Source organism: Pongo abelii, chromosome 20, assembly GCF_028885655.2.
Source record: "Pongo abelii isolate AG06213 chromosome 20, NHGRI_mPonAbe1-v2.0_pri, whole genome shotgun sequence".
In the NCBI taxonomy this organism is placed as follows: domain Eukaryota; kingdom Metazoa; phylum Chordata; class Mammalia; order Primates; family Hominidae; genus Pongo; species Pongo abelii.
In genome coordinates this window covers 9,188,814-9,214,784 of record NC_072005.2, presented here as the reverse complement: position 1 = coordinate 9,214,784, position 25,971 = coordinate 9,188,814, and the positions used below count along the sequence as shown (strand labels likewise).

Here is a 25,971-nt window from a genome sequence, read left to right as displayed (position 1 = left end):
ACCAGATTCTTTTTCTCAACAACTTTATAGCTGAACAATGTTAAAGGAAATGACATTATTTGAGGACCTCCTATAATTCATTTTCTTAAAGTCACAGTTTCCAAGAACCTATCAACATTACGTGAGGACTTAACTGTATATAAGAAGAGAGATGTGGCCAGGTGTGGTGGCTCACGCCTGTAATCCCAGCACTTTGGGAGGCTGAGGCAGGCAGATCACAAGGTCAGGAGTTCGAGACCAGCCTAGCCAACATGGTGAAACTCCGTCTCTACTAAAACTGCAAAAATTAGCCGAACGTGGTGGTGGGTGCCTGTAGTCCCAGCTACTCAGGAGGCTGAGGCAGGAGAATTGCTTGAACCCGGGAGGCAGAGGTTGTAGTGAGCTGAGATCACACCACTGCACTCCAGCCTGGGCAAAACAGCGAGAATCCATCTCAAAAAAGAAGAAGAAGGAGAAGGAGAAGGAGAAGAAGAAGGAGAAGAGAAGAAAGAAGAAAGAAGAAGAATGTAATTTCACCTGGATACCAGGGTCATTGCCCAGAAACTAAAAGAGTCTAAGTATATTGAATTCAATCATGATGTTTATTAAGAACAAAACATATCAGAATACTCAGCAATTCCAACTAGAGACATAACGAAGGAAGCAATATTCTTTGCAGGTCTGGATATTTGACCTTGCTGCCTTTTCCAACCCACGCTAAAGAATGGAACAGATAATAAGATCATGAGATTAGACTATTCTGCCATGCAGCCGCTGCAGGGCACTTTCAATGTCCCTGTTTCTCAGGCTGTAGATGAACGGGTTCAGCATGGGGGTGACCACTGTGTACATCACTGAAGCCACTGCACCCTTTCTGGGATAAGAGGACATGTCTGAACTGAGGTACCCTCCAAGGGCTGTTCCATAAAATAAGCAAACAACTGACAGGTGAGAGCCACAGGTGGCGAAGGCTTTATACCTCCCACCTGATGATGAAACCCTCAGAATGGAGGAAACAATTTTATAGTAAGAGAAAAGGATCCCCAAGATGGGAAGAAAACCAAATATGGCAGCAAGGAAATACATGACTATGTCATTGGTGAAGGTGTCACAACAGGCAAGGTGGGGGAGTTGGGAAGGGTCACAGAAGAAATTGGGAATTTCCACATCCTTGAAGCAGGTAATTTGTAAGGCAATCCAATTGTGCAGCTGGGAGTCTAAAAGACTGAGAAAAAAAGACAACAAAACTAGGAAGCCACAGAAACATGGGTTCATGGTAACTGGGTAATCCGGAGGGTGACAGATGGCCACAAACCGGTCATAGGCCATCACACTCAGAAGCATGTCATCCATACATGCAAAAAGGACAAAAAAAGACATCTGAGTCAGGCAGCCTGCATAGGAGATGACTCTGCTGTGAGTTTGCATGTCCACAATCATCTTGGGGACCGTGGTGGAGGTGAAACCGATGTCAGCCAAGGACAGATTGGAGAGGAAGAAGTACGTGGGGGTGTGGAGGTGGGAGTCAGAGCTGATGGCCAGGATGATGAGAAGGTTCCCCAGCATCATGACCAGGTACATGGACAAGAACAGCCCAAAGAGGATGGGCTGCAGTTCTTAATCTGTAAACACCCTGTGTGTACATGCTGGGATATTATTCATAATATCTCTTCAATATTACTGCTAATAATATCTCTTTGATATTACTGCAAATAATATCTCTTTGATATTACTGCAAATATCAGAATGGGTGTACACCCTGTGATATAATTAATAATATCTTTTAGAAATTACTGCTAATATCACAGTGGGTGTACACCTGGGATATGATTCATAATATCTCTTTGATAATACTGCTAATATCACAATGGGTATACACCATGTGATATGATTCAAAATATCTCTTCGATTTTACTGCCAATATCACAGTGGGTGTACACCATGTGATATGATTCATAACATCTCTTTGATATTACTGCTAATATAACAATGGTTGTACACCCTGTTATGTGATTCATAATATCTCTTCAATATTAATGTTAATATCACAGTGGATGTACACCATGTGACATGACTCATAATATCTCTTCGCTATTACTGCTAACAACACAGTAAGTGTACACATTGCATGTACACTCTGTGATATGTTTAATAATATTTCTTAGATGCGGTGGCTCACGCCTGTAATCCGAGCGATGTTAGATGGAACATCCTCCTGTTTCCTGGGTATTACAACTACCTAAGGCAAAAGTGAATTTAAATATTCTGGCTCTTTTTTTCTCTCTCTAAAAGACATGCCTCTGTTTCCCATTCCTAAAGCACCTATGAAATTGCTTAATGTTTTTGTATATTTCTATTCAACAACTCCTTCAGTGATTAATTACTTTTATACTTTTCTTCTCTGTACACGATCATCAAATTTCTGTCTTTGATCAGTTTACTTTCAGCTGTTCTTGAGATATCTAAAGCATCATTTAAATCATTTTCATGTCATGCACTGACATGGCTTCCTCAAAAATTATCCATTTGAATGTTGCGGTTCTTTACTTTGTTGTGTTCTTGTCATCTCTGTGATAGTGACAGGAGACAGCCAAATACCCAGGCAGATGGGGTGGGTCCCCAGTAAAACCCCACCTTCAAGCCAAAAACAGTCTATAGGCTGAAAGACTGGACTACTGGTCCCGGATGAAACCTGCGACCCAGAGTGAGAAATTCTGTTCTTGTTTACTTGCCCTTTCCCAACAGATTTTTTTTTTTGAATAATGCCTTTTAGCCAATCGAATGTTGCCTTTTTGAATAATAATACCTATGGTCTGTCCCTCCCCCATTCTGAGCCCATAAAAGCCCCAGACTCAGCCATATTGATACAGGAGATAGAAAGAAATTATTTAGGCAGAGAGTGAGGGTAAAAGAGTCCTTGGAGGAATTTCCCTAACAAAAAGCAACCCCCAAATCATTTCTTTTCTGACAAAGAGAAGCCTGAAAAATCTGCTGCAGACATAGATAAGCAACTGCAAGCTTGCATGGGTGAATCCTAGCAGCTGCGCCAATAGGAAAGGGCTAATTGAGGGCCAGACACGTTCAACATGGAGTCTATCTTCCCTTTTCTTTGTCAGCCCGTGTGCAGTAAAGACACAGGCAACATGGCACCGGCCAGGCAGAGAATCCATCTGCATAATAAAAGATTAGGGTGGGGTGTTAAGTGTTAACAGCTCAGTGGGCCCTTTGCCTTTTTGCATGAAGTGGCTGCCCTCCACCAGCGAGGGCAAAGGGCCAGTATGACAGGCTTTTGTATCCACACTTGTGGCTCCTGAGCACTTTTCCAGCATCTAGGAAAAATGAGATTGCATGAACGAATTGAAGGATGTTAAATGCGGGAGGGATTTTATGTCTGATCAAAGTGGCTCTCAGGTAAGGGAAGCTGAAAAGGGGATGGGGCAGGCAGGTAATGAAGTCCAGCCATCTCCTGCTGAATTCTTCTCTGAAGTTATACCATCAAGCTGTCCTTCTGAGGTCAAAGCTGCTTCTCTCTGATGTCCAGCCACAGTTACATCTACTGGCTGAGTCTGGGATTTTTATAGGCATAGCATGGGGTGGGGCAGGGCCAGGGGTGGTTTAGGAAAAGGTAATATTCAAGCAGGAAAACAGGGATATAAGTTCTTACTTTGGGCTGCAGTTTCAGGCTTTTTGGCTTGAGGGTGGGGTTTTGCCTGGGAACTGCCCTTTTCTGCCTAGAATTTCTCCACCCTCTGTCCCTAGCACCCTCAAGGCCCCACTTTTCCTGGGGTAATAGGGCCTGGTTATTTCTACACAATGTGAGAATTCTCCAAAGAGCAGCCCTAGCTTTAGAGCTCCCCATAGAGTCGGCAGAAACTTTCTCAGATCTGCCTAAACATCTCTTATGGACTAAATTGCACCCCCCAAAGTTAATATAGTGAAGTCCTCACCCCCAATGTGATGACTGTCTTTGGATACAGGGTCCTTATGGAGGTAATTAAAGTTTAATGAAATCATAAGGGTCAGGCCCTGATCTAATAGGACTGACATTCTTAGAAGAAGAAGAGACATTGGAGATATATAACCAGCTATATTTAAATATGTCTTTTAATCATACTTCATCCAGTAGGAAAACAAATAAACACTGTTGATCTGTTCATGATCCAACACACAAACAACAAAAACCCACATGCAAACACATAGAAATAAAGTCAGTGAACAATCAATAGCTTAAGAACTCTGTGCCACCACTTGAGATAACAAAGCTATAGCAAATGCTTCAAATCCATGTTCAGAACTCACTAATGGAGAATTAAGAATGATGACCAAGGACACAATTTTTGAACAGCACATAGGACAGACGTGCCATCAAGGAAATTACTTGGAGATTGTTAACTTACGCCCCCGTGTTTATCATGGCACTATTCACATTAGCAAAGACATGGAATCAACCTACGTGTCCATCAATGGAGGACTGGATTTTTTTAAAAGTGGGGTCTTAAAGAACTAGAAGACCAGGCACAGTGGCTCATGCCTGTAATCCCAGCACTTTGGGGGGCTGAGGTGGGCATATCACCTGAGGTCAGGAGTTCAAGACCAGCCTGGCCAACAGGGTGAAACCCTGTCTCTACTAAAAATACAAGAATTAGCTGGGTGTGGTGCCAGGTGCCTGTAGTCCCAGCTACTCAGGAGGTTGAGGCAGGAGAATCGCTTGAACCTGGGAGGCAGAGGTTGCAGTGAGATGAGATCATGCCACTGCACTCCAGCCTGGGCAACAGAATGAGACTCTGTCTTAAAAAAAAAAAAAAAAAGAACTAAAAGTAGAACTACCTTTCAGTTCAGCAGTTCCACTACTGGCTATCTACCCAAAGGAAACAAAGTCATTATGTGAAAAAGACACACACACCTGCATGTTTATAGCAACATAATTAGCAATTACAAAGGCATGGAACCAACCTAAGTGCCCATCAACCAATGAGTGGATGAAGATTGTGGTATGTATACACCATGGAATACTACTTATCCATAAAAAGGAACCAAATAATGTCTTTTTATTATTATTATTATTATTATTATACTTTAAGTTTTAGGGTACATGTGCACAATATGCAGGTTAGTTACATATGTATACATGTGCCATGCTGGTGTGCTGCACCCATTAACTCGCCATTTAGCATTAGGTATATCTCCCAGTGCTATCCCTCCCCCCTCCCCCCACCCCACAACAGTCCCCAGAGTGTGATATTCCCCTTCCTGTGTCCATGTGTTCTCATTGTTCAATTCCCATCTATGAGTGAGAACATGCAGTGTTTGGTTTTTTGTCCTTGCGATAGTTTACTGAGAATGATGATTTCCAATTTCATCCATGTCCCTACAAAGGACATGAACTCATCATTTTTTATGGCTGCATAGTATTCCATGGTGTATATGTGCCACATTTTCTTAATCCAGTCTATCATTGTTGGACATTTGGGTTGGTTCCAAGTCTTTGCTATTGTGAATAGTGCTGCAATAAACATACGTGTGCATGTGTCTTTATAGCAGCATGATTTATAGTCCTTTGGGTATATACCCAGTAATGGGACGGCTGGGTCAAATGGTATTTCTAGTTCTAGATCCCTGAGGAATCGCCACACTGACTTCCACAATGGTTGAACTAGTTTACAGTCCCACCAACAGTGTAAAAGTGTTCCTATTTCTCCACATCCTCTCCACAAATAATGTCTTTTGTAGCAACTTGGATGGAACTGGAGGCCATTACTCTAGGTGAAGTAACTCAGGAATGAAAAACCTGGGCTTGTTTGTGTGTTCAACCAACATACATAAGATCCATATGAATATATCGTATGTTCTCAGTTATAAGTGGGAGCTAAGCTATGAGGACACTAAGGGATATGAACAATATAATGAACTTTGGGGACTTGAAGGGAGAAAGGTTGGGAGGGGGGTGAGGAATAAGAAGAGACTACTACCACTTGGGTGACGGGTACCCCAAAAACTCAGAAGTTACCACTAAAGAACTTATCCATGTAATGAAAAACCACATGTACACCAAAAACTACTGACATAAAAATAATTTTTTTAAAAAAAGAAAACATGGTATGTATCTATATATATTTATATCTATATAGATATCTAGGATATATACAATGGAGTACTACTCAGCCATAAAAAAGGATGAAATCATGTCTTTTGCAGCAACATCAATGGGACTGGAAGCCATTCTCTTAAGTAAGGTAGTATAGAAACAAAGTCAAATGCTGCATGATCTCACTTATAATTGGGAGCTAAACAATGTATACGCATGGGCATTATAACAGAATAATGGACACTGGAGACTGCAAAAGGTGAGAGGGGCGTGAGAGTTTAAAAACTGCCTTGGCTGGGCGTGGTGGCTCATGCCTGTAATCCCAGCACTTTGGGAGGCCAAGGCAGGTGGATCACAAGGTCAGGAGTTTGAGACCAGCCTGGCCAAGATGGTGAAACCCTGTCTCTACTAAAAGGCATGTGGTGGCACACACCTGTAATCTCAGCTACTCAGGAGGCTGAGGCAGAAGAATCGCTTGAACCCGGGAGGCGGAGGTTGCAGTGAGCCGAGATCACTCCACTGCACTCCAGCCTGGAAGACAGAGCGAGACTCTGTCTCAAAAAAAAAAAAAAAAAAAAAAATTTGCCTTATGTTCACTATTCAGGTAATTGGTAGGCCAAAAGCTCAGACTTCACCCTTATGCAAATGCATGTTAAGAAATCTGCATTTGTACTCTCAAAGTATAAAAAAAATTTTTTTTAATTTTAAAGAGTAAGAATTTCAAAATAAAACATTTTTGTCATTGGTGCTCACAAAACATCTTAGTCCTGGGGCCAAGGGATCCATCACAAACAAGAGGTTGCCCTGCTGAGGAGTCTCCCCAGGGCTCCCTTCACATCCTTGTTCCTCAGGCTGTAGATGAAGGGGTTCAACATGGGGGTGACCACAGTGTACATCACCGAGGCCACAGAGATTTTCTGGGAAGAGTGAGTCACCGCACAAGTGAAGTGGACCCCAATGCCTGTCCCATAAAATAAAGAAACGACGGAGAGGTGAGACCCACAGGTGGAAAGTGCTTTTTGTTTTCCCCCAGATGAGGACATCTTCCTTATGGATGAAGCAATTCGTGAATAAGAGAAAATGATCCCAAGGAGGGGAAAAACGCCCAGCACACCCGTCATAAAGTATATCAACATGCTGTTCAGGAAGGTATCAGAGCAGGCCAGCTGGAGGATGTGTGTCAGTTCGCAGAAAAAATGTGGAATTTCAAAATCTTTACAGAAGGTTAGACGCATCATCAGAGAAATATGGAGGAGGGATGTCATGACACCAATGAGCCAGGTGACAAAAACCAGGAGGCCACAGAGGCGGGGGTTCATGATGATCATATAGTGCAGAGGGTGGCAGATGGCCACAAACCGGTCATAGGCCATCACGGTCAGGAGTAGCGTGTCCAGAATAGGAAAAAACATGGAGAAATAGACCTGTGTGAGGCAGTCCATGTAGGAGATGGCTTTGTTCTCGGTCTGGATGTTCACCAGCATCTTGGGGACGATGCAAGTGCTGAAACAGATGTCAACCCAGGACAGGTTGGAGAGGAAGAAGTACATGGGGGTGTGGAGGTGGGAGTCAGAGCTGATGGCCAGGATGATGAGTAGGTTTCCCAGCACCGTGACCAGGTACATGGACAGGAACAGCCCAAATATGAACGGCTGCAGTTCTGGATCCTCAGAGAGTCCGAGAAGGATAAACTCTAAAAATCCTGTTTGGTTTCCTGCTTCCATGTAGTTGATGTATCTACAAAAGAAGAGGTCATTAGCCAGCTGTGGTGGTGGACACCCGTAGTCCCAGCTACTCGGGAGGCTGAGAGGGGAGGATCACTTGAGCCCAGGAATTTGCAACTGCAGGGAGCTATGTTTGCACCACTGCACTCCAGCCTGGGCAATGTCTCAAAAAATAAAAATAAAAAATAAAATAAAAATAAAACTATGTATATATGTATTTATTTTAAAATATACATATTTATTTAAAATTATATTTATTTATTTATTTAAAAGGAAGCGGTAAGAGAAACATCAGTTAACATCCAGCGGGCATCCTTCATATAATAGAAATGTTGTCCATACTATTTACTTGTGATTTATGGACTCATTTTGTCTATCTTTCATACATAAATGGAATTCTAAAAAATGAAGTCTCTCATCCCAACCACCCGTATATTTAATTATTTAAAAATTAATTATATTCTGTATATTCAACATACACTATATATGTTATGAGATACATATAGATAGTAAAATGGTTACTGAAGTGAAACAAATGAACATATCCATCATCTCACATAGTTGCCCATTTTCTTTATAGCAAGAACAGCTACAATCTACTGATGTAGCATAAATCCCGAATACTACACACTGTTATTGACTATAATTCTCACGGGTACACTGGATCTCTAGACTCGTTTATCCTATATATCCGCTACTTTGTATCCATTATCCTACATCTTCTTCATTTCCTCCCCCAGCCGCACCCCTCCTCTGGTAACCACTGTTTTATTCTCTCTATATATTTGACTTTAAAAAAAATATTCCACATAGAAGTGAAAAAATGCAATATTTTTCTTACTGCGTCTGACTTATTCCACTTAACATAACGGCCTCCAGATTCATCCATGTTGTGACAAATGGAAGGATCTATTCCTACTTTATCAATCAGTGGAATAATATTCCATTGTGTAAAAATATATATAATATGTGTGTATATATATACACACACACATACACATATATATACACACACATACGTATATATACACACAATGGAATATATATACACAATTAAATATATATACACACACAAATGTATATGTACATATATATCACATTTTCTTTAACCATTTCTCCATCAGCAGACACTTAGGTTGTTTCCATATCTTGACTTTTGCAAGTAATGCTGCAATGAACATGAGCATGCAGATATCTTTACGAGTGGCGATTTCATTTTCTTTGGATACATGTCCAGCAGAGGGATTGCTGGATCATATTTAATTTCTTTTTATTTTAAATTTATTTTATTTTAAATTTCTACTTCTTTTTGATTTCTTTATTATTTTTATTTTTTGAGAAAGAGTCTCAAAATTTTAATTTCTTTTTCCTTTTTATTTTTTGAGACAGATTCTCTGTCGCCCAGGCTGGAGTGCAGTGGCATGATCTCAGCTCACTGCAACCTCCACCTCCCAAGTTTAAGCGATTCTTGTGCCTCAGCCTCTTGAGTAGCTGGGATTACAGGTATGTGCCACTACGCCTAGCTAATTTTTGTATTTTTTTTTTTTTTTTTTTTTTTTTTAGTAGAGACAGGTTTTCACCTTGTTGACCAGGCTGGTCTTGAACTCCTGGCCTCAAGTGATCCACCCGCCTTGGCCTCCCAAAGTGCTGGGATTACAGGCGTGAGCCACCACACCCGGCCTCTATTTTTAATTCCTTTAGGAACCCTCACACTATTTCCCATAATGGCTGCTCCAATCTACATTACCACCAACAGGGCACGAGGGGTTCCCTTTTCTTCACACCCTTGCCAACTCTTGTCTTTTTCATAATAGTGAATAGTTAGTTAATAGTTAGCTAATAATAGAGCCAATTGTTAGCTAACCGCTAGTAATAGTTAATAATTCTAAGGTCAGGCATGGTGGCTCACGCCTCTAATACCAGCACTTTGGGAGGCTGAGATGAAAAGATTGCTTCAGGCCAGGAGTTCAAGACCAGCCCGGGCAACACAGTAAGACTTGCTCTCTACAAAAAAATAAACAAAATTAGCTGGGCATGGTGGCATGTGCCTGTAGTCCCAGCCACCCAGGAGGCTGAGGCGGGGAGGATCGCTTTGAGCCACAGTGTTCGAGGCTGCAGTGAGCTGAGATTTTGCCACCGTACTCGAGCCTAGGTGACAGGGCGAGACCCCGTCTTAAAAACAAACAAACAAACAAACAAAAAAACATGGATCTCCCGCAAGTAGCAGAAAGCGGCTCTGACCCAGCGGAAGTAATTCTTTCCACTGCCCCGGAACCCACCCACGGGAGCAGGCAGCTGGGTTGGCGGGTCGGGGTGCGGGCAGCCCTGGAATAGGTGCTGTGGCAGTACACAGGCACCCGGCCGCGCTGGCTGCGGGGCTGACGAGAAACTACTGAAGTTCCTGGGGAAGCAAAGTAGAATTTCATAAGAACAAAATGGATGGAGAGAAGAAAACCTACGGTGGCTGTGAAGGCCCTGATGCCGTGTATGTCAAATTGATATCATCTGATGGCTATGAATTTATTGTAAAAAAACAACATGCATTAACATCAGGCAAGATAAAAGCCATGTTGAGTGGCCCAGGTCAATTTGCTGACAACGAATCTGATGAGGTCCATTTTAGAGAGATCCCTTCACATGTGCTATCAAAAGTATATGCATGTGGCCGGGCGCCATGGCTCACGCCTGTAATCCCAGCACTTTGGGAGGCCGAGGTGGGCGGATCACCAGGTCAGGAGATCGAGACCATCCTGGCTAACACAGTGAAACCCCGTCTCTACTAAAAATACAAAAAAATTAGCCAGGCGCTATGACGGGCACCTGTAGTCCCAGCTACTCGGGAGGCTGAGGCGGGAGAATGGCGTGAACTTGGGAGGCGGAGCTTGCAGTGAGCCGGGATCTCGCGCACTGTACTCCAGCCTGGGCGACAGAGCGAGACTCCGTCTCAAAAAAATAATAATGATGATGATAAATAAATAAATAAATAAAGTATGCATGTATTTTATGTACAAGGTTCGCTACACTAACAGCTCCACCAAGATTCCCGAATTCCCAGTTGCACCTGAAATTGCACTAGAACTGCTGATGGCTGCAAACTTCCTAGATTGTTAAATAAAATAAATTATAATAAACTGTTAACTCTTTTCAGTATTTAATACCTGTAGTTCAGTTAGTAATTTTTTCATATATAGGATGTTGCCTATATGCAGCTGAACTGTGTAATGTTCATTGAATGTATAAAGTTCATTGCAAAGCAGATTATCTTCTGGTTTTGCATAGCAATCAAAGTTGAAATTTGTTTGCTACCTCAACAAATTAAGGACATTTTCACAAACTGATAAATAAACAAAAATGCCAATTCATAGGTAAAAGAATAATAACAATAAACAATTCTAACAGGAGTGAGGAAATATCTCATAGTTAACCACCCATATTAAATATCCATTTTATAACGTCCCAAACAAAATAGAATTCTAGAAAATGAACTCTCTAATCCCAACCATTTATCTTAACACTGATTTTATAGCACCCCTATTACATGGTCAAGGAGATTCTTAACAGGACATAATAAACATGTGCTTTCTGATAGGATTCACTGGAAACAGCGAAACATCACTTCTGTGAGATTCCTGCCAAAGATGCAGAACTTTAAAGAGTAGGGAACATCACACAAACTGAGCTTAAGGGGCACAATATCTCACTTGTGCTCTTCAAAAATGTCAGTGCCATAAAATACAAAGAAATGCCAGGCATGGTGGCTTACACTTGGGATCCCAGCACTTTGTGAGGCTGTGGGAGTATCATTTGAGTTTAGGAGTTTGAGGCCAGCCTAGGAAACATAGTGAAACCCCTTCTTTACAAAAAATACAAAAATTAGCTGGGCATGGTGGCACATGCCTGTTGTCCCAGCTACTTGGAAGGCTGAGGCAGGAGAATTGCCTGAGCCCAGGAGGTTGAGGCTGCAGTGAGCTATGATTGCACCACTGCAACCCAGCCTTGGTGACAGAGCAAGACCCTATCTCAAAAAAAAAAAAAAAAAAAAAAGTCTAGGAAATGTTCCAGATTAAAGGAGGCAAAAAAGACATGTCAATCAAATGTAATGGATGACTTGAGTCTTTCTTTTGCTATAGATGACATTATTTGGATAATTAAAATATAAATGAGAAGAAATAAAAAAATAAAATATAAATGAGCTCTAAATTTTATAGTATTATATTAATGCTATATACTAATTACTATATTAATAATATAGTATACAGCAAATAGTGCATTATATATCTATAATACTATATATAATATGGTATTAATGTCAATTTCCTGATTGTGATCATTGTACTGTAGTTATGTGAAACATTTTTTTTTTTTGACAGGGTCTGGGTCTGTTGCCCAGGCTGAAGTGCAGTAGCATGATCATAGCTCACTGCAACCTCCACTTCCTGGGCTTAAGCGATCCTCCCACCTCAGCCTCCTGACTAGCTATGACTACAGGTGCTCGCCACCACACCTGGCTAATTTTTGTATTTTTAATAGAGATGGGGTTTCACTATGTTGGCCAGGCTAGTCTCAAACTCCTGACCTCAGGTGATCCACCCGCCTCAGCCTCCTAAAGTGCTGGTACAGGCGTGAACCACTGTGCCCGGCCAGCATTATTTTTTACTTAAATATTTAGACAAATACACCATGAAGGCTGATGAACCTGAAGTTTCTTTGTGGCAAGTCCAGATCACATTCTAGAAAATTTCACTTTATCCAGATATTCCCCAAGGCTTTGTACTCATCATGGAAAGCTGAATGAAGGTAAAAAAAAAAAAATCACGTATAAGACAAACAAGAAATCTGCAAATTAATCTCATGTTGACAACAGATGCAAAAGCCTGAAAGGGGAGTGAAATGAAGTTATCTTTTGGATAAAATAACACACTCCATTACTAATGAATGTTTATCCTAAGAGTGTAAAAAAATTTAATATCGGCAAGTCAGATAACAAAGTATATGCATGAATAGAGCAATGCAGAAAAAGAAACCATGGTTTTAACATAAGCTAAAATTCATTTAATAAAATGTAACAGCCTGGGTGCTGTGACTCCTGCCTGTAATTCCAGCACTTTGAGAGGCTGAGGCAGGAGAAATTCTTGAGGCCAGGAGTTTGAGACCAGCCTAGACAACAAAATGAGACACTTGCCTCTATAAAAATAGATTTTAAAAAAGTTAGCTACTTGGGAGGCCGAGGCAGGAGGTTTGCTTGAGCCCAGAAAGACCCTGTCTCAAAAAAAAAAAAGTCAACTTAAACACAATTAATTACAACTAATCAGTGTCATCAGCTTTCTTATGTAACTGCAAACAGCCATGAGAAAAAATAAGAGGAAAAAAAGTCCATTCACAATTGCAATGACAATATATGTAACATCTGGTGCAGAGTGAGCATTTAGTACATACTTGTTTTGTTTTGCTTTGCTTTGTTGATTTTTTTTTTTTTAGATGGAGTTTTGTTCTTGTTGCCCAGGCTGAAGTGCAATGGCGCAATCTCAGCTCACTGCAACCTCTGCCTCCCATGTTCAAGAAATTCCCCTGCCTCAGCCTCCCAAACGGCTGGGACTACAGGTACACACCACCATGCCTGGCTAATTTTGTATTTTTAGTAGAGACAGGGTTTCACCATGTTGGCCAGGATGGTCTCGATCTCTTGACCTTGTGATCCACCCGCCTCGGCCTCCTAAAGTTCTGGGATTATAGGCATGCGCCACTGCACCCGGCCGAGAACTATTATATTATACTAGAGAAGAAAAAGGAAGGTGTTAGCAGGTAGACTGAAAGCAATGCACTCAAGGAAGTGCCAGTTCCTACTGACATTGAGAAAGTCACTAGTTTCCAGAATGAAAGGCCATCAGAGGTGGAGATGACAGAAAAGAAACAGTTGCAATAGAATCTTTTTTTTTTTTTTTTTTTTTTGAGACAGCGTCTCACTCACTCTGTCACCCAGGCTGGAGTGCAGTGGCGTGATCTTGGCTCATGGCAACCTCTGTCTCCCGGGTTCAAGCCATTCTCCTGCCTCAGGCTCCCTAGTAGCTGGGATTACAGGCATCCGCCACCATGCCCAGCAATTTTTGTATTTTTAGATGAGACGGAGTTTCACCAAGTTGGCCAGGCTTGTCTTAGACTCCTGGCCTCAAGCGATCTGCCTGCCTTAGCCTCCCAAAAGTTGCAATGCCTTAAAAGACATATATAACCAGGTAAGAGAATTCTAGAGACATTTTAAAAATCATGAGACATTATCAACCCTGTTACCTCCATCTCTGTTCCTCCCCACACTACTTTTTAAATCCTTTTCACACACGGTACTAACAAGGATAGTGTGAATCACTCAACTGACATTTCTTGAAAAAAAAAATGCTGGTATGACGTCTTCCTCCCCTTACTGTTGAATGCTGAAGACAGAATCTAGCAGGGAAAGGCGGGGAGGTGGAACTTGTCATGAAGTCATCCTAACTCTCCTCTCTAAGATGCACGAGTGTGGCGTCAGGAAACTGTCCAGGTGAGATGTTCTAGGGAAGTATTTATGGTTTCTCAAGCCCCAGGGAGCTGATGTCTCATCCTTCCTCATTAAATCCACTGTTGCAGTGATGTTCTACTCTCCAAGCCGTTCAGCTCCCTTGGGATCAAGAGCAAATGGCAGAAAGGTATGATGTCTTCTAATTCTGTTTCCAAGAAGGCAGCTCTGAAGCCAGGTGAATCTCTCTGCACCTCCCACCCCCTTGGGGCCTCTTTATTCTTGGAAGAGCTTTCATCACTATTGGTTTGGCTTTGAGATAAAGAGGTTTCCCCTCTGGAATGTGTCGCAGAAGCTACAAAGACCCATCTCTCTGTAATCCCGGTGCCTAAGGGTCTCAAGGGAACACAGAAGAAAATAGAGATGCAACTATTTCAGTGAATCCCTTGTGATCACATTGGCTACAGGGTGTTAAACAGGCTGTGGACATGTCGTAAGTCCTGTTTCAAGAGAGGGAGAGTCAACCATTGTGAGATACAGCAAGGTTTCTCTTCAAACAGCCTGCTCAGCTTCTTATTCTCTAATTCCAAGTACCCCCCACACACACTTTCTTCTGCTTTTCTTCTTTCTGATTTTGCTGCATGCCCAGATATGCCACAGCCCCAGCTCACATTTCTTTCCTTATTTAAGAATAGACTAGCTGTCTAGTCCTCTGTAGAAGACCCCTTCCTCCTGTCCCCTCTCTCCCATCACACACCCACCTTATCTAAGACAGTTTAAATGTGTAACCAATCAAGTCTAGTTTAGATTGTGCTGTCCGACCCCAGCCAATGGGGAAAGGACACAAAGTCAAGAGTCACGTTAAGAATAAAAGTTTCTACTCTCCTTTGTTCAGGGTGCTCTTGTAGCAGCCAACCCTACGAGAAGCACCCTTCTGCGCAGAAGTAAATTTGCTTTGCTGAGAAATCCTTTGTTTGAGTGCTCATTTTTCTTTATGACTCCAAGCTTTATTTCTAACAACCATGTAAAACGATGCTATAGGGCCAAGCAAAATTAAGGCTGAAGAATATCCCTCACATTTAATGGCATGGAAAACATTGGAAACAGTGATCTGGGTAGAGTGATGGGGAAAATTTCATTGATGGCAGGTTTGGGAGGAACTGAACAATAAGAAAAAAAAAAGTTTTTTTTCAATTTTTAAAATGATGGTAAAATATACATAACATACAGTTCACCATCTTAACCATTTTAAGTGTACTGTTCAGTGGCATTAAGTATATTCACAATGTTAAGCAGCCATCACCATCCTCCATATTCAGAATCTTCTCATCTTCCCAAACTGAAACTCTGTCCCATAACACTCATCCCTCATTCACCCTCCCCAGCCCCTAATGAACCACCATACCACTTTCTGTCTCTATAATTCTGACTGCGGTACTTACCTCATAGATGGAAGTATACAGCGTTTGTCTTTCTGTGACTGACTTATTTCACTTAAGTGAAATATTGCCAAGGTTCATCTATGCTGTATATGTGTCCAAATGTTCTTTCTCTCTCTCTCTATTTTTTTTTCTTTTTTTTTTTAGTCAGGGCCTTACTCTGTCACCCAGGCTGGAGTGCAGTGGCACAATCATAGCTCATTACAGTCCCAAAGACCTGAGATCAAGCAATTCTCCCGCATCAGTCTTCCAATTAGCTAATTTAGTTTTTATTTTTTGCTATTTTTCTATTTATTATTATTATTGTTATTTTCTATTTATTATTTTTTTTTATATATTATTATTTTCAGACAAAGCCTTGCTCTTGTTGCCCAGTCTGGAGTGCAATGGCCCAATCTCGGCTCACTGCAACTTCCACCTCCGGGGTTCAAGCGATTCTCCTGCCTCAGCCTTCTGAGTAGCTGGGATTACAGGTGTGTGCCACCATGTCTGGCTAATTTTTATATTTTTAGTAGAGACGGGGTTTCACCACGTTGGCCAGGCTGGTCTCATATTCCTGACCTTCAGTGATCCTCCCGCCTCAGCCTCCCAAATTGTTGGAATTACAGGCATGAGGCACCATGCTCAGGAGAATGTTCTTTGTTAATGCCACAAAATATTCCATTATATCGTATGTATATACACACATTTTGTTTATCCATTCATCTGTCAATGGCTGACAGATCTTTTAAAATTAAAATTAAATGTACAAAAATCTGTGTGGTTTGCAGGAATAAATTTCAATTACTTCAAATATACAACAAATGTGGTAGGCTGGGTGTGGTGGCTCACGCCTATAATCCCAGCACTTTGGGAGGCCAAGGTAGGTGGATCACCTGAGGTCAGGAGTTCGAGACCAGCCTGGCCAACATGGTGAAACCCCGTCTCTGCTAAAAATACAAAAAAAAAAAAAAAAAAAAAAAAAATTAGCTGGGCGTGGTTGTGGGTCCCTGTAATCCCAGCTACTTGGGAGGCTAAGGCGAGAGAATCGCTTGAACCCAAGAGGTAGAGGTTGCAGTGAGCCGAGATTGCACCATTGCACTCCAGCCTGAGTAACAAAAGCGAATCCCTGTCCCAAAAAAAAAGTGGTAAATATGTTTCTGAAATACAATTTTTTAGTATAAAGTTATTAACACCTTATTTCAGTTTTTTTCATTTGTTAGTTTTGGTACAGTCTCACTCTGTCGCCCAGGCTGGAGTGAGTGGCGCAATCTCAGCTCACTGTAACCTCTGCCTCTTGAGTTCAAGTGATTCTCCCACCTCAGCCTCCTGAGGCATAGTAGCCGTGATTACAGGCATATGCGCCACCACACCCAGATAATTTCTGTATTTTTAGTAGAGATGGGGTTTCACCATATTGGCCAGGCTAGTCCCAAACTCCTGGCCTCAAGTGATCCACCCACCTTGGCCTCCCAAAGTGCTGGGATTACAGGCATGAGCCACGACGCCTGGCCATTTAGGGGTAATCTTTTTAACTGAACAGAAGTAATTGAAGTAATTTGCAACTCTACTGGACAAAAATCATTTGCAATTGATTAATTCCCTGTGGGTTGGCAATAACTTCATAGAGTCCAGGTCTCAAGCAAACAAACGAACATTGCCTTGAGAAGGAAAGAAATAGCTAGGCCTGTCAGACAATGCTTCAGCGTGATACTGAACAGAAATGCGGTCATCCTTTTGCCTTATTTAAAAGGTTTAGGTAATTTGCTTCTTAATACAAAGGATGGATTAGAAGACAGGAGGGTGATGGAACAAGAGATGGAGTTGGAGCGAAAAACAGGAGCCGGATCATGGAGGACACTGGAGTTTAGGTTTCCTTCTGGAGGGATATAAGAGCACTGGGTGTTAAAAAAAAAAAAAAAAAAATGTATGCAATGATGTTCCCCTGCAGAATGGGCAGGAAGGGTGCCAGGCTATCTACAGCCCAGATGACAACTCATGTGGACTTGAATCAAAGCAGCATTGGTGGATGTTCTAAAAAAATAGTCTATTAAAATGGCATCTAATTCTTGCTATATATATATATGTATATATGTATACATATAATAATAAATATATATAAAAATAAAATATATATAATAAAAAATATATAAAAATGTATATATTTTTTTGAGATGGAGTCTCGCTCTGTCATCCAGGCTAGTGTGCAGTGGCACAATCTCGGCTCACTGCAACATCCGCCTCCTGGGTTCAAGGGATTCTCCTGCCTCAGCCTCCCAAGTAGCTGGGATTATAGGCACAGGCCAGCATACCGGCCTAATTTTTATATTTTTAGTAGAGACAAGTTTTCACCATGTTGGCCAGGCTGGTATTGAACTCCTGACCTCAGGTGATCCTCCCCCCTTGGCCTCCCAAAATGCTGGGATTACAGGTGTGAGCCACTGCACCCAGCCCTCATTCTCTTTTCTACCAGTTATTTATTTAGGAATTTTTAAAAAAATTTTTAATTTTTAAAAAAATTTTTCTAGTTTTCTAGTTTCCTAAGCACTTTTTTTTTTTACATAATTTGCCTTTTCTGACTTGATTTGTGATATGTCTGTATTATGAACTAAATTCTCATATTGATGTTGGTGAAAAGAATCAAAGTCTGTAAAATACTTGAAGAGATTTATTCTGAGCCAAATATGAGTGACCGATGATGGCCCATAACATAGCCCCAGGAGACCCTGAGAACATGTGCCCCCAAAGTGGTTAGGCTACAGCTTGGTCTTACACATTTTAGGGAAACATCAATCAATACAAATAAGATGTACATTGGTTCGGCCAGGCACGGTGGCTCACGCCTGTAATCCCAGCACTTTGGGAGGCTGAGGTGGGTGGATCATGAGGTCAGGAGATCGAGACCATCCTGGCTAACATGGTGAAACCCCATCTCTACTAGAAAAAAATACAAAAAATTGGCCGGGTGTGGTGACAGGCACCTGTAGTCCCAGCTATCAGGAGGCTGAGGGAGGAGAATGGCGTGAACCTAGAAGGTGGAGCTTGCAGTGAGCCAAGATGCGCCACTGCACTCCAGCCTGGACAATAGAGCAAGACTCCGTCTCAAAAAAAAAAAAAAAAAAAAAAAAAAGATGTACATTGGTTCAGTCCAGAAAGGTGGGACAACTGGTAGTGGGGCTTCCAGGTCATATGCAGATTCAAAGTTTTTCCAATTGGCAGTTGGTTGAAAGAGTTTTTCTATCAGACCTGGAATCAGGCCGGGCACGGTGGCTCATGCATGTAATCCCCGCACTTTGGGAGGCCGAGATGGGAGGATTGCTTGAGCTCAGGAGTTCGATACCAGCCAGGGTAGCATGGCAAAACTCCATCTCTACAAATAATACAAAAACCAGCCAGGCATGGTGGCATGTGTCTTGTAGTCCCAGCTACTCAGGAAGCTGAAGCAGGAGAATCACTTGAGCCTGAGAGGTTGAGGCTGCAGTGAGCCATGATCGTGCCACTGCACTCCAGCCTGGGCAACAGGGTGAGACTCTATCTCAAGAAAAAAAAAAAAAGTTTCCAGGGAAAGCATTATGATAGGACAGAGAGAAGGGAATTGATCAGGTTGTATACTTTAAATATGTGAATTTCAGCCGGGCACGGTGGCTCACATCTGTAATCCTAGCACTTTGGGAGGTCGAGGCAGGTGGATCACGAGGTCAGGAGATCGAGACCATCCTGGCTAACATGGTGAAACTCCATCTCTACTAAAGAAAATACAAAAAAATTAGCCGGGCGTGGTGGCGAGCGCCTGTAGTCCCAGCTACTCGGGAGGCTGAGGCAGGAGAATGGCATGAACCCGGGAGGTGGAGCTTGCAGTGAGCCGAGATCACGCCACTGCACTCCAGCCTGGGTGACAGAGCGAGACTCTGTCTCAAAACAAACAAACAAACAAACAAAATAAATAAATAAATATGTGAATTTCCCACATGCTCATCACTTCTCAATAAAGATGTTCCCCTTACTTAGACTCTTGCAATAATACACTGGCCTTGTGGCCAACTGCAGAAAAGAATGGCCACTGTGTCTTTTCTTCCCTAAATCCAAGCCCCTTTTGTGTAACTGAGTGCCCTTCCACCTTGGGCTCACCCATGATTGCACTGGCTGATGGGGTATAGGCATTCCCAATACAAGCTCTGCTGGAACACTCCAGCAATGCGTGAACAGGCCTTACCTGGATGACTGGAGGAATGAGACCTTGAACGAAGAACAATAAACCCCACCCCACCTAGACAATGACTGCAGAAGCCAGTCAAGAGAACTCTCAGGCTAAGCACTGCCCAAATTGTCAACCAACAAACCCTAAATAAAAGGTGGTGCGGTGTTGTTGTTTGAGAGACGGGGTTTCACCATGTTGCCCAGGCTGGTCTTGAACTCCTGGACCCAAGTAATCCTCCTGCCTGGCCCCCAAACTGCTGGGATTATGAGACAGTGAGCCTGGCCTGGTGGTTGCTTTAAACCACCATGTTTTGGGTGGCTATGAAACAAAAGCTCATAGAAACAGAACCCTTCATTCCATTCCACAATTGGGAACCAGTTACCTTGCTCAACTGCAAACTTCATTAAATATCAGTTGGTTTCCATCAATTTCCAACTAACATTTACATTGAAACTGGTAGACTAACATATAGATATGTGTGTGTGAGCCAGGCGCAGTAGCTCATGACTGTAATCCCAGCACTTTGGTAGGCTGAGGCAGGAGGACTGCTTGAGCCCAGGAGTTTGAGACTAGCCTGGGAAACATAACAAGACCGTGTCTCTACAAAAATAAAAAAATAGAATTAGTCAGGCATGGTAGTGTGTGCCTATAGTCCAGGTACTTAAGAGGCTGAGGTTGGCAGATGGCTTAAACCCAGGAGGTTGAGGCTGCAGAAAGCTATGGTCATGCCACTGCACTCCAATCTGGGTGACAGAATGAGACCGAGTCTTTAAAAAAAGAGAGAGAATAAAGGAAATGTGTGTGTTCTCCAATCTGTCCCATATTACCTTTCAAGTCTGCCTCTTACTCCAAAGATTGTCTTTTATCTACAGAATGTAATATACTGTCATTTTTTCAGTGCCTTTGCACTCAGGATTAGCATGCTTATTTGATTCTGCTCCTGAACTCTTAATGAGCCTTCTACACAGCAGGCCTTGGTGGCTCATGCCTGTAATCCTAGCACTTTGGGAGGCCGAGGAGGGCAGATTGCCTGAGCTCAGGAGTTTGAGACTGGCCTGGGAACACGGTGAAACCTGTCTCTACTAAAATACAAAAAATTAGCCAGGCATGGCAGCGTGTGCCTGTAGTCCCTGCTACTCGGGAGGCTGAGGCAGGAGAACCGCTTGAACCTGGGAGGCGGAAGTTGCAGTGAGCTGAGATCGCACCACTGCACTCCAGCCTGGGCAACAGAGCGAGACTCCATCTCCAAATAATCATAATCACAATCATAATCATCCTTCTACACTGAGCTTGCATCATCTCTTCTACTTAGATTTTCTTGATGGTCCCCAGTTCAACATCTTCCTCATCTGGGGCCTCCCAAATGGATTCACCTGCCATACTAAGTGTCTTATTTACTGTTGATCTCTCTTCTCCTAGACCTTTACTTTCTTAAGGGCAGTACTTTGTCTTATTGATCTTTCTTCCCAAAACGTAATTAAAAGTGTAAGGCACTTAGCTAATATTCATTGGGTATATACAATAGGTTCCCTAGCAGGGAAGAATTCCTGAGTGGATTGGATGTTACCCAAAGGTTACACAAGACAGAGATTGTCCCTGCTGGAGAGGGTCCAAGAACTGAAAACAAGACTCAGACAAGCAGACTGTGTTCCTATAATTAGAAGTTCCCTCCAGAGACTGTGTGACACTTTCTTTCTGAGAATTGGCAGGGAAGTGCAATGAGAGGCAACTGGCACGGGCCACTGAGGTTATCCGTGGAATTCATTATCAGGATGGAGAAATTGGGCACAGAGGGACCAGTTATGCTGATTCCCAAGGCTCATTTTAAAAATGGCCGATTTTACTCAATGCTGAGACAAAGTACTCTCTTCCCCTTGGGCCCGGCCTCTAGGGTACACATTCTTTTTCTCAATCCTGACAATAGCCAGTGAGTAATTGCTATTTCTTCACTAATGAGCCTAGGAAAACTTTTGACCAAGGCTTGCTGAACATTCAGCATTTTCACTTGGGAATGTAAACTGCCCCGACTACACACCCAAAGTCCTGTGTGGAAGCACTGCCAGGGAAAAGGAAGGGATTTCAGGAAGCCAAGTGGAACACCACAAGCCCCTTTGTCATGTGCTCTGAGCCCAACAGATCCACTGGTTGATGCAGGCATGAAAGGGGTCAAGAGGTGAAACAAGAGCTGAATGTCAGAGTAAGCACTTGACACTAGTCCCAGTTTACAGCTGGTAAGTTGACTCTTTGACCTGTCTCTTTCTCTGCAGAAAGTAAATGACTGCCCTCCAGTGTTGCTGGGAAGACTGGTCAATCTATGAAAAAAGTGCTCCAATCCGCCATTTCTTGGTTGAGGTAGAGAAAAATTATCACCAATGTTAGGTCAAAATAACTGTCAAGGGCTGGGCATGGTGACTCATGCCTGTAATCCCAGCACTTTGGGAGGCTGAGGCAGGCGGATCACCTGAGGTTGGGAGTTCGAGACCAGCCTGACCAACATGGAGAGACCCCCGTCTCTACTAAAAATACAAAATTAGCCGGGCATGGTGGCACATGCCTGTAATCCCAGCTACTCAGGAAGGCTGAGGCAGGACAATCACTTGAACCTGGGAGGCAGAATTTGTGGTGAGCCAAGATCGCGCCATCGCATTCCAGCCTGGGCAACAAGGGCGAAACTCCATCTCAAAAAAAATAAAAAATAACTGTCAAGTCCCAAGGCTGGTGTAATCCCAGCACTTTGGGAAGCCGAGGTGGGCAGATCACTTGAGGCCAGGAGTTCAAGACCAACCTGGCCAACATGGCAAAATTCTGTCTAGTAAAAATACAAAAATTTGCCGGGCATGGTGGCGAGTACCTGTAACCTCAGCTACTCCTGAGGCTGAGGCAGGAAAATCACTTGAGCCTGGGAGGCAGAAGTCACACTGAGCCGAGATCGTACCGTTGCACTCCAGCCTGGGTGACAGAGCAAAGACTCTGTCTCAAAATAATAATAACAATAAATAATAATAATAATAATAATCAGCTTTTATTCTGAACTCAAGAAAGTAGAATTGGGCTAAAGACAAATCAAGGAACTCATGTTGCTTAAATGTAAGGGTTTTCTTGGGCAAAAGATTAAGACCTTGGAGGCCAAACCAGATAGAAATGAATGGACTGGAAGAAAATGCAGATCAAACAAGTCCTTGAAAACAGAAACAACTGTCGAGTTTTGACAAGTGTTCTTCAGATCTTGCAACCTGAAAACCAAATACAGTGAGAGAAGCAGGGTCTCATGGAGCAAACTGGAATTGCTCGTCATGACAGAAAGAAATGCTTGGATGATTCCTCAGTAAGCATTCACAGCCCTGTTCTGTTTTAGGAGAAACTGAAATGTACAGGAAAGCTGCCTCTTGAGGATTTCTGTGATGATTTTGTTTCCTAGAAAGGTAAAGTGGCCAAAAATGAGTGTACGCCCCTGTCTTTACTAAAATACAAAAAAATTAGCCGGGCGTGGTGGCGGGTGCCTATAGTCCCAGCTATTTGGGAGGCTGAGAAAGGCGAACTGCTTGAACCTGGGAGGTGGAGGTTGCAGTGAGCCGAGATCGCACCACTGCAGTCCAGCCTGGCAACCGAGCGAGACTCCATCTCAAAAAAAAAAAAAGAGTATACGCTGTACACTGCACAGGTTGAATGGGTCAATCCCATCTGTCTGTTCCCCTCCTCAACTTTACTCTTCCTCACAGCATTTATTCTTCTCCACATTTACTTTTCTTCCTAGTGTTTATTTATTTGCTTGTACTCTGGCTCCAAAGTTTAACCTCAAGATTACTATGAATGGGACCAGTTTTGTGTACTGCTGCCTTGCCAAAGCCTATAAATACCTGGATGAGAAAGTCATCAGTTAATTCCCAGTATTTATGAGAATGTAGTATGACATTGCTGGCATTTTAATGTAGCTGATAAAAGTCGTTTCGTAAGTGATGGAGGTAAGATGAGTTATCCATTCTGACGAGGTCTCTAAGTACAACATACCCTGCCACCAAACTGATGGCAACTCTTAACCTTCTCAAGAGACACAAATACCCTCATATTCACACCTCCAAAGAGACTAGGGATCTCTGGTTTAAAAAAACCCAAGTCCAAGCTGAGACACACACTTAACAGTCCCCCAAGGGCTTTTACAAAGAAGAAACTTAGCACAATACATAATAAATATATATATATAGTTTTTTTTTTTTTTTTTTTTGAGACAGAGTCTTGGTGTCACCAAGGCTGTAGTGCAGTGGCAAAATCTCGGCTCACTGCAACCTCCGCCTCCCAGGTTCACGCGATTCTCCTGCCTCAGCCTCCCGGGTAGCTGGGAATACAGACATGCGCCACCATGCCCAGCTAATTTTTTTGTATTTTTAGTAGAGACGGGATTTCACCATGTTGTCCAGGCTGGTCTCGAACTCCTGACCTCATGTGATCCCCCAGCCTCGGCCTCCCAAAGTGCTGGGATTACAGGCATGAGCCACTGTACCTGGCTGATACATAAATATTTTGCAAGTAACCTGCCTGACTGCAAACCCTTGGCCTCTCTACTCCAAACTCCAAGCCCAGGTTTCCCAGGACACAAATATTAGGAACGCGCGGATGTGTTCACTCAGGTGAGGAACGATGCCCGCAATGGCCAGTGCGTGCAGAATAACAATGTAAGGCCAGGCACAGTGGCTCACGCCTGTAATCCCAGCACTTTGGGAGGCCAAAATGGGTGAGGATCACTTGAGGTCAGGAGTTCGAGATCAGTCTGGCGAACATGGTGAAGCTCCATCTCTACTAAAAATGCAAAAATTACCTGGGTGTGGTGGTGTGTGCCTGTAATCCCAGCTACTTTGGAGGGTGACGCAAGAGAATCCCTTGAACCTGGGAAGCAGAGGTTGCAGTGAGCTGAGATCACGCCATTGCACTTCGGCCTGGGCGACAGAGTCAGGCCCTGACTCAAAAAAAAAAAAAAAAAAAAAAAAAGAGGGAAATGGAGAAATTGGAGAAAAGAGAGAGGCAGAATTTTAAAAATCTAGAGAAAGAAATATAAAGAGAGAGAGAGATGGAAAGGGAAGAAAGTAAAACCACTTTGCTAAGGAAGCTCAAAAATGAAAATGTGGAAATGGGAGAGGGTAGAAGGCTGTTGGAGAGGGAGTCTGAGGCCCTCAGAAGAACGAAGCATATAAGGAAGAAAATTAAGGAATAAATCTGTCCCTAACGTCAAAGTCAGAGTCCACCACAAGTAGGCTCCCACCCTGGAAACACACTAGGTCTTCTGTTGTGCTGAATGGCGGTAGCTGCTTCTCCACGTGGCAGAAAGACAGCTGAGCAGACCATGTGAGGGCACGAACACCATCTCCAGCAACACAGGAGTCCAGGGTCTTAACAGCCATGAGGTCTCCGCTGGCCCTCCAGGCTCAATCTCAATCTCGCCATTTTCCTTCCTGGTAACTAAAAACAATGGCCAAAGCTCCATCATGGAGCTTGGATTCCTGTGCGATTGGGTTCTGCTTGCAACAGAAGGCAGTTTGAAAACAACCTTTTAATGGCATCAGACCCACTTGTCATCACTGCATGGCTGCTGATGGGTACCTGAGACACCTTCTTTGTAGGATTTCCTTGTTCCTTGGCAGGGTTTCTAATGAAATAACAGGAGGTGGAGGGGAGGGCGTGTGTGGGGGGTGTCATTTACTCCACGTTTGTTTGTTTTTTTTGACCGAGTCTCACTCTTTCGCCCAGGCTGGAGTGCAGTGGTGTGATCTCGGCTCACTGCAACCTCTGCCTCCTGGGTTCAAGCAATTGTCCTGCCTCAGCCTCCCAGTAGCCGGGACTACAGGCATGCGCCACCACGCCCAGCTAACTTTTGTATTTTTAGTAGAAACGAGGTTTCACTATGTTGGTCAGGCTGATCTCGAACTCCTGGCCTCATGATCCTCCCTCCTTGGCCTCCCAAAGTGCTGGGATTACAGGCATGAGCCACTGCGCCCGGCCCAGCTACTGCATCTTGAAGAAATCAGGCTTGGGGATGGGAGCAGGAAAACACATAGCCCTTTCCAGTTGTTACACAAAGCTGTGCACAG

At 43.0% G+C, this 25,971-nt stretch overlaps 2 protein-coding genes across 2 annotated transcripts; both read right to left on the bottom strand.

Annotated features, from left to right (window-relative positions):
* Positions 1-729: 729 nt before the first annotated feature.
* Positions 730-1,922, bottom strand: LOC103893034 (olfactory receptor 7E24-like). Its single transcript, XM_063720393.1, has 2 exons — positions 1,895-1,922; positions 730-1,595 (listed from the first exon to the last, which is right to left on the bottom strand). The coding sequence occupies exons 1-2, from the start codon at positions 1,920-1,922 to the stop codon at positions 730-732; spliced, it is 894 nt and encodes a 297-aa protein (XP_063576463.1).
* Positions 1,923-6,821: 4,899 nt separating this feature from the next.
* LOC100452669 (olfactory receptor 7D2) lies at positions 6,822-7,788 on the bottom strand. The gene has a single exon (XM_063719904.1). It carries the CDS (start codon positions 7,786-7,788, stop codon positions 6,850-6,852), a length of 939 nt encoding a protein of 312 aa, XP_063575974.1. The 3' UTR covers positions 6,822-6,849.
* Between the last annotated feature and the right edge of the window lie 18,183 nt (positions 7,789-25,971).

Coding starts and splice junctions, on each gene's coding strand:
- LOC103893034 (XM_063720393.1), bottom strand. CDS start 1,922: ATGGTGTACACCCACTGTGATATTGGCA. Junction 1,596..1,894: donor CACCCACTGTGATATTGGCA/GTAAAATCGAAG, acceptor TTACAGATTAAG/AACTGCAGCCCATCCTCTTT.
- LOC100452669 (XM_063719904.1), bottom strand. CDS start 7,788: ATGGAAGCAGGAAACCAAACAGGATTTTTAGAGTTTATCCTTCTCGGA.